This window comes from Mus caroli, chromosome 7 (assembly GCF_900094665.2).
Source record: "Mus caroli chromosome 7, CAROLI_EIJ_v1.1, whole genome shotgun sequence".
Lineage (NCBI taxonomy): Eukaryota > Metazoa > Chordata > Mammalia > Rodentia > Muridae > Mus > Mus caroli.
The window spans coordinates 86,049,964-86,063,522 of NC_034576.1; the positions used below are offsets into that span (position 1 = coordinate 86,049,964).

The 13,559-nt window shown below is 43.3% G+C and overlaps 1 protein-coding gene across 2 annotated transcripts in view; it reads left to right on the top strand.

Moving 5' to 3' along the window:
* The first annotated feature begins 267 nt into the window (after positions 1 to 267).
* The window catches only part of Tmc3 (transmembrane channel like 3), a 39,004-nt gene continuing 25,712 nt past the window's right edge, over positions 268 to 13,559 (top strand). Inside the window, exons 1-5 of one of the 2 annotated variants that reach the window (XM_021168017.1) lie at positions 268 to 521; positions 1,619 to 1,765; positions 6,706 to 6,781; positions 11,661 to 11,742; positions 13,049 to 13,155. In XM_021168017.1, the coding sequence (XP_021023676.1) occupies positions 433 to 521; positions 1,619 to 1,765; positions 6,706 to 6,781; positions 11,661 to 11,742; positions 13,049 to 13,155 (501 nt within the window). In that variant the 5' untranslated portion in view covers positions 268 to 432. The remainder of the gene's footprint in view (positions 522 to 1,618; positions 1,766 to 6,705; positions 6,782 to 11,660; positions 11,743 to 13,048; positions 13,156 to 13,559) is intronic. The other variant, XM_021168016.2, reaches the window with a different exon arrangement.

The following is a 13,559-nucleotide window of genomic DNA, read 5'->3' on the forward strand; positions in this document are numbered from 1 at the left end:
TCTGGAAAGACCCACCACACCCTGCCTCCTATGCTCCTAAAGTGTTTAGAGACTGCCAGCTGTAGTCAGATGTAGAGGAGTTTGCACGTCTTTGAGCCCTGTCTGGGCACAAGAGATTACTGATGGACTTTAGGAAGAACCAAGACAACCCTAGGCCACTGGGCCACGCCTCCAACTGTCCAGATCTTAGCCAATCAATGTGAGCACACCCACCTCACTGTTACATATGTATGACCCTGGCTGCCCTCCTGGTTTTTCTGCCCTGAGCACCAGATGCAGGCAGACATTTGCTCCTGTTTCTGAAGGAGGAGAGCAGGTCAACTCTGCAGGCCTCTTTCAGACAGCTCATTTGGAACAGAACCCTGCCTGCAAAATCAAGGCTTTCCAATTCCCTGGCTATCCCTAGGGACCACTGGCTACAGACCAGGCCTCATGAAAACCTCAAAGGCATCCCAGCGCTACAGAAGCATTCGGAGAAATGCCAGCCAGTGCTATCTCTACCAGGACTCCCTGCTTCTTGGGTGAGTGCCTTGCTGGGTTCTCCAGTGCAGAAACTTACTTCTCTGGGGTCATGTGGAACTGGGGTGGCGACCACAGCAATGCTCAGAGAGGAAGACAGTTGCAAGCTCCCAGCTCCAAAGCCTGTATCCTGCACTTATTTTGTTGCCTGCCAATTCCACACATGGGCTTCATCTGCTTCTCCCTGCTTCCTCAATTGCTAGCGTCGGAAGAGGGCAGACACGGCATCTGCTACCTCTGATAAATCAGGTGTCTGCTGGAAAACGCTTCCGATCACGGAGATGTGGGCGGGGATGAGAACTGAACGTCTTAGGTGTTTTTCGGGAATATTTTCTGTTAAATACTGAAACCTCCTCTAACTCTAGAGAAATTTTCCTTTGAGGAAATAAAAGACTTCCTGATCAAAATGAGAGGAAATGTGTTCTTTTGCAAAAGCCATAGATTACTCATCTCCTTAAAAAAATATTGAGTGACATATTTAGAATTACTATGGAAGAAAGTCCCTGTTAAATGTTGAAAAATTGTTCTACACAGTAGCTATGCCCTAAGGAGTTTGCCCAATGCAGTCATTTAACGCATTTTGTTGTTGTTGTTGTTTGTGAAAACCACTGCCTGCCTCACCTCTTGTCTTGTGTTTAAAATGAACACATCAGAGAGGCATCTCCAGGCAATACAGGCCACATGTTTGTTTCTTTTACCTTTAGAGTGGGAGAAAGAGGAATTGTGTCTCCAAGGTTTGCTTGTCACCTCAGTGAGCCTATAGATGACATTGTGTCCCTTCTCAAAACTACTGTTCCTCAAGAGTGGAATCAAACGTGGGAATTCCTCTTCTCCTCTCTCCTTTGCTGTCGTTTGCCTTGAGAACTCATTCCTTTTCACTGACCACTGAAGTAATAGAATCCACAAATGAGTTTCTAAGGACTGCTGACATTACCAAATTCTGTCAGTCTATGGACACACACACACACACACACACACACACACACACACTACAGATGACCCTGGGACAGTGAGATGCAGAAGTTACACAAGAAAGATGCCCTTTGCTGAAAGCAATTCTGTAATCAGATTTCCTCCATGATTCCCCTTTTCCACTCAGTAACTCCGATGACAGCTTTAATGCTGATGAAACGGGAGACAGCAGCGATCCGGAACAAATCTTCCAGAATATACAGTTTCAGAAAGATCTCATGGCAAATATCCGCTGCAGACCCTGGACCATGGGGCAGAAGCTGCGGGCGCTGAGGTAAGGAAGGGCCTACACAGCATTCACTGATAAGAGTTTTGATTCAAGAACTGTGACCATCCTTCATCTCACTCAGAGAAGTCCCAAAGATGCTTGATGGGACCATCTAGACATAGCTGTTATAGTGCCTGTGAATATGCATGTGTGTGTGTGTGTGTGTGTGTGTGTGTGTGTGTGTGTGTGTGTGGTTTGTGTGTGAGGGTGTGTGAGTGTGGGGTATTGTGGGAGTGTGCTGTGTGCATGAGAGTATTGTGTGTGGTATATGTGTGTATGTGTATATGTGTGATGTTATGTGGGTGTATGTGTGTGTGATGTGTGTGCATATACTTATGTATGTGGTGTGTGCATATGCTTGTCTGTGTGTGTGTGTGTGTATTTGTGTGATGTTATGTATGTGTATGTGTGTGATGTGTGTGTATACACTTATGTGTGTGGTGTGTGCATATGCTTCTCTCTCTCTCTCTCTCTCTCTCTCTCTCTCTCTCTCTCTCTCTCTCTCTCGTGTGTGTGTGTGTGTATGTGTAGTGTATTGTATTGTTTTAATAGAGTTTAGAGTTGCCCATCTCTTTTCCAAACACTGGATTTTCACATTATCTCCAAACTCACAGGAGACAGGGTGAGAGGCAGAATCAAAGAGACATCTACTTCACGTCCTTGCTTTGATCTCCCTAGGGAAGGAAATCTCTTCAGGAAGCCAGGTTATTAGGATATTTGAGTCTATTAGAGAGTCTGTCTCAGTCATAGTTAAGCCCTTATACTTTGAAGGCAGATTCCCTGAACTCAAATACTACCTCCTCAGATCTCTAGCTGTTTGATATTGGGCAAGTTCTCTAACCTCTCTAGATGTGGGTTCTCTGGTTAAATCTGAAGCAATGATAAACAACAGTGTTGCCCAAAATGTCAACAGCTCAGCTAAGCATGCCTTCAAAAACACTGTCTGTGCAGTCCCGCAGACCCACAACCAAACGCAATGGGAGATGAACCCAGCCTCCCCAGCCCTCTCCCACCTCTCATCTCTGTGATACTGGGGTTAGAATCCAAGGCTTCCCACACAGTAGTCCATACTCGACCACTGAATTATATTCCTGGCCCCTAGCATTTTAAATATTCAATTCAGCTTGATCCTTATGTCCACTCGACCTTGAACTTTGCAAATTTAAGCTTATGGAACAATAAATGTGCTAAGCACTGTGGGTGCTAGCTTTGTGTTCAATATGTGATATTCACACCTAAGAATAGGGATGACTGCCACTGACCCCATAAGGGGTGTTGGAGGCATGGTCTTCATAACCCAGGTAACCCAGCTACAGTGAACCAGGAGTGCACGTTCCTGGGAAAGCAGCCCCCATGTCTGATGTCAGGCACCTACTCTGTGCCCAGAACTGCTGTCACGCCTTGCTCTTCAGGGTGGTATTTCTAGGTGCCAGTGTGTGTTCCTTTACTACTCCTATCTATGAGACTTGTACATCTTCCTATTAAATCATCCCTTTCTGAGATCTGAGGCCCAGTCTAGCCAACATGAGCCTCGGGCTAAAGATATCCACACTCTCATCTCAGATGGCTGCAATGGATTCTCCTCTGCCTACTTTCTGAGTCTGTTTCTGTATCTCATCGTTTCTGTCCTTTGAGGGTGCCCACTTTTCAGATGAGAAGACTGATGGAGACAGTAAGAGAGCAGTCTGAGCAAATACCACCTGTGAATACATAAACCTGTGACAAGCTCAGCTTTAAACGAGACACTCCAATCTTAAATCCAGGGTCTCTCCGGTTAAACCATAGAGATTTCATGTAAATTTTGGAGTGAATAATCTAAAACTAAACAAGGACAAGGTTTACTTTCAAACACTATTCAGAAATGCCAGTTTTTATCTGAGTAATGGGAAGTTAAACTCTGTGTGTATATGTGTGTGTGTGAGAGAGAGAGAAAGAGAGAGAGAGAGCACTGAACTGTATGTGCACTTGTAGAGGGGACAGGGGTCAATACCAGGCACCTTCATCTTCTGCTCCTGTCCACCTTATTCTTTGAGACAGAGTCTCTTACTGAACATGGAGCTCACTATTCTAGGTAGACGAGCAGGTCAGTCAGTTCTCAATACCCTGTCTCTCCACCCATCCACGTGGTGTGAGGCTTAAAATATGTGCTACTGTGCCTAGCTTTTACCTGGGCTGGGTATCCAACCTCAGTTTCCCATGCTAATACAGTAAGTGGTTCACTCCTTTGAGCCATCTCCCCAGCCCCCAAATAAATCCTTATAATATTGAGAAAAGAACAGAATACCTGCTTGCCATTCATTTACGTAACTTCAGGAATAAAATACAAATCCAGGTGTCTGGTGAATTCAGTCACACCTTCTGACTCACCAGAGCTCCAAAATGTCAGACACAGGCCATTCCTCAGGCTGACAGCGAGACTTCTTTGTCATTCCCTTGTGACCTACATCTCTTACCCTTTACCTTGCAAAGCTCCACTTCACTAATTGGGCCTGCTGAGGCTGATCTTGGTGTCTGTGTAGGGTGCAGGAGCCACTGATCCCTGACTGCTTATAAACCAGGAGTGACACCACCAAGAGCGAGCTACCTGTCCGTGAGGACACAGTACACACATGCTTCCTGTACGGGGCCCGTAGCATGTGTACCTTCACTTCATCTCTCCACACCTCTCACTCTTCACCACGGAGCCCACTCTTCTCCATCACTGCATCTTGGCAGCTGGGTCATATTTATTGAGTAGGGAGCCCTTCCAGGACAACTGTTTTCCTCATGTCTGTATTCCACTGTCCTTGACCCAAAATAAAAGTGCAGAAAATACATGAGTTTTGCGGTATTTTAATTTTTTACAAATGAGTGCCATAGATAAGAGAGAGAGAGAGAGAGAGAGAGAGAGAGAGAGAGAGAGAGAGAGAGACCCTCAATGTTTCTGTACTTGTTCTGCTGATCAGAGTAGAGCCAGTGTGTGTGATGGGCTACAATAATGGAAGTATTATTGAGTAGACAGGAGGATGGGTTGGTTCAAGGCTACCCTTAGCTGTATAGCAAGTTCAAGGCCATCCTGGGCCAAACACGACACAATCTCAACAAAAACAAAATAATGGGACAGGTCTAAAACTCAGAATTTGGTAAAGGGATGATTTGGGGATGTCACCTTTTCTGTAGAAACAGGACCTGACTTATCCCTTGTGTCTCCGAAAGGATTTACCTCCAGTGGGTGTTATCAGGAGGCTTTGGAAAGGCACATACAGGAATAGCCTATTAAACAGACTTGTCAAACCAATGAACCGACTGAGAGGAACTGAGCTCTTTAACAATGCGTGTAAGCAAACAGAGAGGCTGGTCATCAGGTAGGGATGAGTGTATCACTGGGGTTATTTGAATGGTGTACATCTCCAAAAGCCTCTGACATCAGCCCAGCCCCTAGTATTAACCCTTACATTCAGTCTTGTTATTCATTGGGTTATCATTTTAACCATAACTTTCCCAACAGATTCAGTCTATTGTGTGTATATACATGTGCATACTTGTGTGTGTGTGTGTCTGTGTGTCTGTGTGTGTGTGTGTGTGTGTCTGTGTGTGTGTGTGTGTGTGTGTGTACACGCATGTTTGGAGGGGGCAGGTACATATCTGTGCACATACCAGAAGCTAGAGGACAGCTTCTGATACCATGCCTCAGGACTCTTTCCACCTCATTTAATGAGACAAGGTGTCTGGCTCATCTGGTCCCTACCTCACCAAGCAGGCTAGATTCTAAGTGGTCACCATCACACTTGGATTTTTATGTAGATTTTGAAGATTGAACTCACATTTTCATGTTTGCAAGCAAAGCATTTTATTAACCAACTCATTTCTCCAATTTCAATTTCTGTCTGTTTTTAAAGATCTGGGTGGTGGTGGCATAAGCTTTTCATCCCAGCACACGGGAGGCAGAGACAGGTGGATCTCTGAGTTTGAAGTCACCCTGGTCTACAGAGAGAGTTCCAGGATAGCCAGGGCTACATATGGAAAATCAGAGAGAGAGAGAGAGAGAGAGAGCCAGAGGGAAGAAAGGAAAAGAAAGAAAAAAGACAAAACATTGAAGTGGACATCTCAGGTCAACTCAATAGAGTGATCAGTGTGTCAGCCATTTGCCAAGACTGTATTGGGTTCACGGCTTGTATACACACAACTTTGTTATACTAGTCAACTTCACAGCATTCCTTCCTTGAAGCAGGGTCCTTGAAGGTAGATATGGTTTTACTACTAAAGAACTGACTAAACTGGGCTGGAAAGACAGTGACTTTCCAGAGAGCCCCACTACATGCATGGCAGTTTGCAGTTTGCTCAAACTGCCCAGAAATTTAACTCCCTGCCCTTCACTGGCACCTCACTCATGTGGTGCACCGATATCCAAACACTCATTCACATACAATAAAAATAAAATCCCAAGAAATGTAATGAGAGGAAATGTCTGGAACAAGCAAGCTGTAAGGTAGAGGAGCTAAGATATGGTGGCTGCTATCAGAATACCCAAAGCCTGTGATTCCCCAGCCTAGGACGCACTTTGACAAAGTGCACCGTAACTAACTGGTGTGAATTCATTATTTCCAATTAGTTCATCCATATAAGTGATAGGGCAGTTTTAAGGTGTGTGTGTGTGTGTGTGTGTGTGTGTGTGTGTGTGTGTGTGTGTGTGTGAACACAAGTGTCTGTGGAGGTCATAAGAGGACATCCAATCCCCTGGAACTGGAATTATAGGTGTTGAACAGAACTGAGGTCCTTAAAAGAGCAGCAAGCTCTCTTAACTTCTGAGCCATCTCTCTGGCTCCTTAAAAATCGTTTTTAAAGCATTTATTTTCTTGTTATCAAAAGTCAGGAAATGAAATATTTTAATTCTACTCCTGTACCATTTGGTGTTCCTTTCCTGCTATGGTAAAGTTGGGGGTCACTTTACGTTTTTCTTCTCTCAGACGAGCCAAGGAGATTGTGCTGAAGTTTGAAGGGCGGCTGACCAGGACTCGAGGCTACCAAGCAGCAGGAGCAGAGGTAACAAGCACGCATGAGGTGTGGTGGGCCTCCTGAATGGTTGTCTCTGGAACCCAGCACCCCAGTCCTCACACATACTTGGGAGTGTTCACCATTAACAACTGTAGAATGTCGATGAGTCCACAAGTTCAAACACCACCAAACCTGGATCTCAATCCTGGGGGCCACCAGTTATCAGTTGTATAATATAAATCAGCCTAGTGTATTGGGAAAAGGGAAATATTTGTGAGAATTATTCGGCAGCCTTCCTGACTCAACCTCATAAGTGCACTTCACGGCCTTCCACCCTATATCCGGCTGTAGCCCTGCAGCACTCGCACCTAGAGTGGTTTAGGCAAATCCCAGCTCTTATTTAATAATCCAAGCTAGGCGAGTGGATTATCCTCTCTTCTAAGCAGATAGCTAAAACTAAAATTGAATATATTATGAAATTTCCTGTTGTCAATGAGATTTCACATCTTCAAAAATCACAGAAAAAAAAATCATGTCTATGCCTGCTCATCCCCTGCTTAGTGACCCAAACAGGATAGTTTAATCTTAAGTCCCATTTAAAACCATTATATAAATACATAATTTTTCCTGCATCATGACGATACCTTTTGCTTGTTCTTTTCTTACTTCAAACCTTAAATATTTTTATATTGATCTATAGTGTCTATGTTTATCATTTTACAAAACTCTTCAATGTTTCATTATAAAATGTCTGTTCGTTTTGTTATTTGGCTGCTGGGAGATATTTAAGTTGCTTGTTTCCCTTGTTATTAATTCTACAAAGAACATGTTTGCCATTTGCAAATTATTTTGTCAGTTTAAATTCATTCTTAGGTTAAATGTAGAAGCTATAGTCCACCTAGGAAACATTATGAATATGGATTTTGGGGGGTTGTGGCTTAGTTTTTATCTTTTGTTTTGTGGGGCGTTGCTGTTGTTGTTGTTGTTGTTTTGGTTTGTGGGTGGTTTTTTTTTTTTTTTTGGTTCATGCTAAATATTACAATTTACTTTCCAAAAGGCGTAACATTTACATCATCATATGAATAATGAAATAATCAGCCTGACTTTATTACATCTGCACAAATCTTGAATGTTATATTTTAAGTTTATTAATTTAACAGGAAAAATATAAATAGACTCTTATTAAATTTTCTAAAACAAAATTTATTAACTTTCGATGTCTAAAAATTATTTTTAAAAATCCTCCAAGGTTAGGCCTTGGTGTTCATTCTTCCTACTCTTCAGAGATTCTTTTTGGTTTCATGACCAAAATAACTTCTGACTCCTTACACTAGCTGCACTGAAAGGGAGCTCATGAGGTAAATATACAGAACACAATTATGTCTCTGTGTTCTCATGTGCTTTAACTTTCTGCCAGCTTTCTAGAAACCATATGAGATGCTATGGGGAAATAGCTTTAAATAATATAAGACCTTTCATTGCTTGACTTCAGACAGTATATTTATGTATGTGTGTGAATATATCTACATATGTACATATATACATATGTACATATATACATATACACATATACATACATATATACATATATGCATACACATACATATATATATATGCATACATACATACACACACATATATGAAAAGGTGTTAGTATTTCTAGCACCATCAAATTCACTATGGATAAAGAGCATAATCTTACTTAAGGTGAAACTACATTAACAGGCTAGATATGGTGGCACATGTCTATACTCCCAGCACTTGGGAGACTGAGCAGAAAGATTTCAAGTTTGAGGCCAACCTGGGCTACAAGCAAAAGTCTGACTAACAAGCATAATGGACATCACTTGCATGAAAGGCATTCTGACTTATCAGAAGAAGAGTTTTGTAACAGAAATAGGTAACCCAAAATCCCTGCCCTGTGGAATTATCTAGTTCCCACCGCGGGTATCAGTTACTTTCCATTGCTATGATAAAATGCAAGAAAAAAAGCTACTTATGGAAGGGTTTCTTTGGGGTTTCAGTTCCAAAGCAAGTGTCTATGGTGACAAGGGAGGGATGGCAGAAGGTAGCCAGAGCCGAAAGCTGAGGGATCATGTGTTTAGTCACAAGCACAAAGCAGACAGCAAACTGGAAGTGGGGTGAGGCTATGAACACTTGAAGCCCATACTTCCATGTGACCATACCTCTTATGGCAAGGCTGCATAACTCCCCAACTTGCACCACTAACTGGGAACCAAGTGTTCAAATACCTGAGCCTTCAGGGTTCATGTCTCACTGAAACCACTGCACAGGGATTGCATCTCCAGCCCATTTAGCATTGCCTTTGCCTGAGGCAAGGACATTTTCTTCCAGTTAAGTTTAGTTTAGGGCATAGAGATGCATCAGGTACATCCTTAGAAGCGAGAGCATCCCAACTTCTGGACAAGAAAGAGCTTCCCTCCCAGCCTGACTAGGACACGGGATTGCTTGTGGTAACCCTCTCTGTACAGGGATACAAGCTCTTCTCTAGCTGACACTTGTCCTGCTTACTGTCTCCACTGCAAGAAAACACAGCCAAGGGACTCCAGGCCTGCTGGAAGTGAGCATACGTCTCAGGACATACCATACATGTTGTTAGGACAGTTATCCCAGGTATATAGATATCTCAGGTGGACAAGAGCGTCCCTTACCAACATACGTGACAAAGTTTACTAAGTATACAGATTATCAAATAACCCAAACTTACCAATTACCAGAATATTCTAACCAAAATAGAGTCACCAAAACGCAGTCAGCCATGCCCACAGTTATGGCCCAGTTCATCGGTCTTGGCGAGTTCTTTCCATTTGTTTTTCATTGGCTTTTTGACCTTGACCTAGTCTAGATTCTCTGGTCTTCTGCTGTGGGGGCTGGGGGCAATCGTCAGAGAAGCACGGCATATTTTTCCCATGCCTTCCCTAATGATGATCATCAAAAATCACCTTTTCCAATCTGTTTCTATTATTATTATATGCTAGTTATGTATATATGAGTTTCACAGTGACATTTTATATGAAAGCTTTGGATCATAGTCACCTACCACTGCTCTTTTGTCCCCCTGTCACTCCCACCGATTCCCTTCACATCTCTGAACAGCCCTCGTCCTTGCTATCTGTTCACAAATCATCAAGTTTAATTAAGTTTACTTACATGATGATCATGGATTGGGAGCTATTTCCAGGAGCACAGGCAACTTCCCAGTAGCAGCATCATGGAAGACAATGTCACACACCACCCTCCAACTCTTTCTCTGGCTCTGGAAAGCCCTTCTACATTGCCAAATGCCACATATGTGTAGGGAATCTGGCTTTTCAAGCCTCAAACTGGTAGGGAGTGCATCTCTTACCTACAGATCTAGCCTATTTTGTGCACTGAAATCCTCAGACTATTAAATGAGGAAAGGCCTGGATGCCACTCACTGCTCCTTCTACAGATAAACCAATGACTGCCCCTAGAAAGAAAGGAACTTTCTGGGGGCTCATGGCAAGACAGATATACAAGGAAAACTAGAGCTCAGACAGATCTCTGGACTTCTGTGCTTCTTTGACTGTAGGGCTTTAAAGCAGTGAGGAGACTTGGTGTTTACTAAGCCCAGGCCTTCACTAAAGGATGTTTGAGCCTATCTGCCTCTAGGGATCAGAAAGCTTGTATTTTCTGGGCATATGATGCCAGGCAGACATAAGAAAATTGCAAGAACTTAACTAGGACCCTAACTAGGAGAATTCAGAGACAGACATATTTCTTCCTGGCTACTCATACGGGGTCTGTATGATTGCTCACAGGAATCATGTCTGACTTTGACTTGGTCCTCAAATCATGAGTGAAAGACAATTTGAACTTCTGATAAAACTCGGACTTCCATGTGCAGGCAGCCGTCTGGCTTGGCAGATCCATCCAGAATGACATTATCCTGTGAGTCTGTGGCAGGACTGTGTGCTGTCTTACAGTTGGGAATGCAGTAATTACATTTGTGGCTCTTTCTTGCACAGTGATATCATTTGCTTCCAACACAAACCCGGACACTGTTTGTGTGTTAGAATGCACAGCCTTTCAATTTTGCTAGAGAGTAGAGCCGGCATGAGCCACAGTCTGCTTTGCTCTCCTTTGAGAAAAAGAATAATGATTTCATACTTTTGGCAAGTGTGTAAGTCCACAGACAAAACTCCCAAGCTAATTCCTGGCAGCTTCATCAAGGACAGAGGCGAGGATATATCTTATAAGACACAGGAGCACCTGGACTGGAGCTTATTTTCAAGGAGGATTCTAGATTTTTGGTCTCTGAAGTGCATGTAGAATCATCTGGGGGACTGGTGAGTCAGACCGATTCCTAGGCTCCACTCACAGAGCTGCTAGGGGTCTGTGGCTGGGTCAAATGAGTATCTTGCGATGCCATTCCTAATGAGATAGGAATTTCCATTTCCAGGTCCTCAACCCATGAATAGGGCAGACTGTGACCAAAAGATTATAGATCACAGGGTTGGGATGTAGCTCAGTTAGTAGAATGGTTGCTGAGGATGTGCAAAGCCCTGATCTTAATTAGCATCACGTTAAACTGGCTGTGGTGGGGTCCCCTTGGGAGGTAGAGACAGCAGGATCAGAAATTCAAGGTTATCCTTAGGTCCATGATGAATTTGAACCGAGCTTGGAATTTATGTGATTCTGCCTCCAAAAAGGAATGCAGACCCCATAGCTCACAGTGCAAGCCAGATGTCTACCACCTGGTCAGGACACAGGGAAAATAAGCGGCTGCTTTGACTTAGAGATGCTTAGTAGCCTGAGGAACTATAATTAAAGGTTCTGTGGATGTGTCCAGAAGCCCCTCCTCCACCCAGAATCCACCCCAGAACCCTTCCTATTACCAAGGTTACAAATGAGAAGTTTTCTAATCGTGGCCTCTCTTGTCTAGCTCTGGCGGAAATTCGCCCGTCTGGCCTGTAACTTTGTGGTCATCTTCATTCCCTGGGAAATGAGGATAAAGAAAATTGAGAGTGAGTATCCACTGGTGGACTGCAGGGGTGATGTGCAACTGTGGGCAGCACACAGCCTGAGACATCTGGTGAGCCTCGGCCATTATGGAATAGAGTCAGTTCAAGACACTTGTACAGTTAGAGAGGCTCTGCTTATGTGGGACTCAGAGGAAGGCCTGGTTCCCTCCCCACCTCCCAGGATGGGAAAAGTCCCCGAGTTGCCTTTCCACATTCTTCCATGGCTCCGTGTTCATTCCTAGGACATTCATTCATTGACCAACATTCAAAGGATTAGGCAAACATTTCAGAAACAGGAGTGTATCCTATTGTTAATTCTGCATCCAGTTATTACTACAGTCAAGAGAAATCATGCTGTAGATTCAACAGTTTCAAAAAGTAAGTCTAAACCTGTCACTTTAATATTCTATTAATATATGAATGTATAGTCAGAAATCATAAAAACCATTAAAGAAGATATAGTAAATGAGATCTCAGCATGGAGATCTGTTTAATCATAAAAGTGAAGTGGGAAACTGTCTAGAAAAACTGCTTTTAAATTTAGCTATTGGAAAATACCTTTTAAAGATTTGTTTATTTTCAAGTGTATGGATGTGTTACCTATATATGTGTCTGTGCACCACATGTGTGTTCTGCCCACAGAGGCCAGCAGAGGGTGTCTGGAAGAGAAGTTACAGATGGTTGTGAGCCACCATGGGGATGCTGAGAATCATATCCAAGTCCTCTATAAGAGCAGCTAATGTTCTCATCCTTTGAGTCATCTCTCTAGCCTCAGAAAATAGATTTCATAGACATAAAAAAATCAAAAGCTAGATGGGAAGTTAGAAAAATCATTTCTGATATTTCAGTGGAGTTAAATGCTCTCTAACCTTTAAGCTGAGAGGAAGTGTGTGAATACAGAACATTACAGAGCTTCTACATACCCTTTATGTGACTACACCAGTAAACACCACAATAGTTTCCATGCTGAAATTAAGACAAAAGGACCTTAGAAAAACCTTGGACTATGCAAAGTAATGCAGCATATTACAGAATATGAAAGTCTCTTAACCCATGAGTTAGTAAGTTTGACTCAGCATATTCAAATGGGTACAGCACTGGGAAGGTTGTCAGTGTTTGGGTCAACCAGAGCTGTATACAGAACCAGGGACCAGGCACAAGATGCTGACCCAGTTAAGCAGCCAACAGTGGGGGGTGGGAGGCACCATATGACATCACTCTTCCTGTGTTTGCTACTGCTGAAGGTGGGTGACAAGGCTTTCTGTGCTGTGAGGGTTGAGCAGAGCCACTCTCCGTTGTCTTTCCATAGGTCACTTCGGGTCTGGCGTGGCCTCCTACTTCATCTTCCTGAGGTGGTTATTTGGGATCAACATAGTGCTCACAGTGATGACCGGTGCCTTTGTTGTCCTTCCTGAGGTGAGGTTGTCCCAGGATCAAGGTGGGAGGTTCAAAGCCTGAGGGAGAGGCAGGTGCTATAACCTGCTGCCCTCACTGTTACACTAGGAAGGCTAGAAAGAACATGGAAAGCTTAGTAAAAGAACACAGACTTAGTCACCACTACTCAAAGTGGCCATGTGTCCCAAAAGAAGGTTTGAGTACGGCAGAGACTAGTGAGGGTAGCTAAACTCTGAATTTCATATCATGTGTGTACTTTTTCTTTTGATTACTTTCCCCAACAGGGCAATGAGGTGACAGACTGTATTTGGCCCAGGTACTAGTTTGTCTACCCAGTTTTCCAAGTAAACTACATCCTTATAAACAAATAGAGCCATTCATTTCCTCAGGACATTAGAGGTCCAGGGACCTCAATGAATCATCCA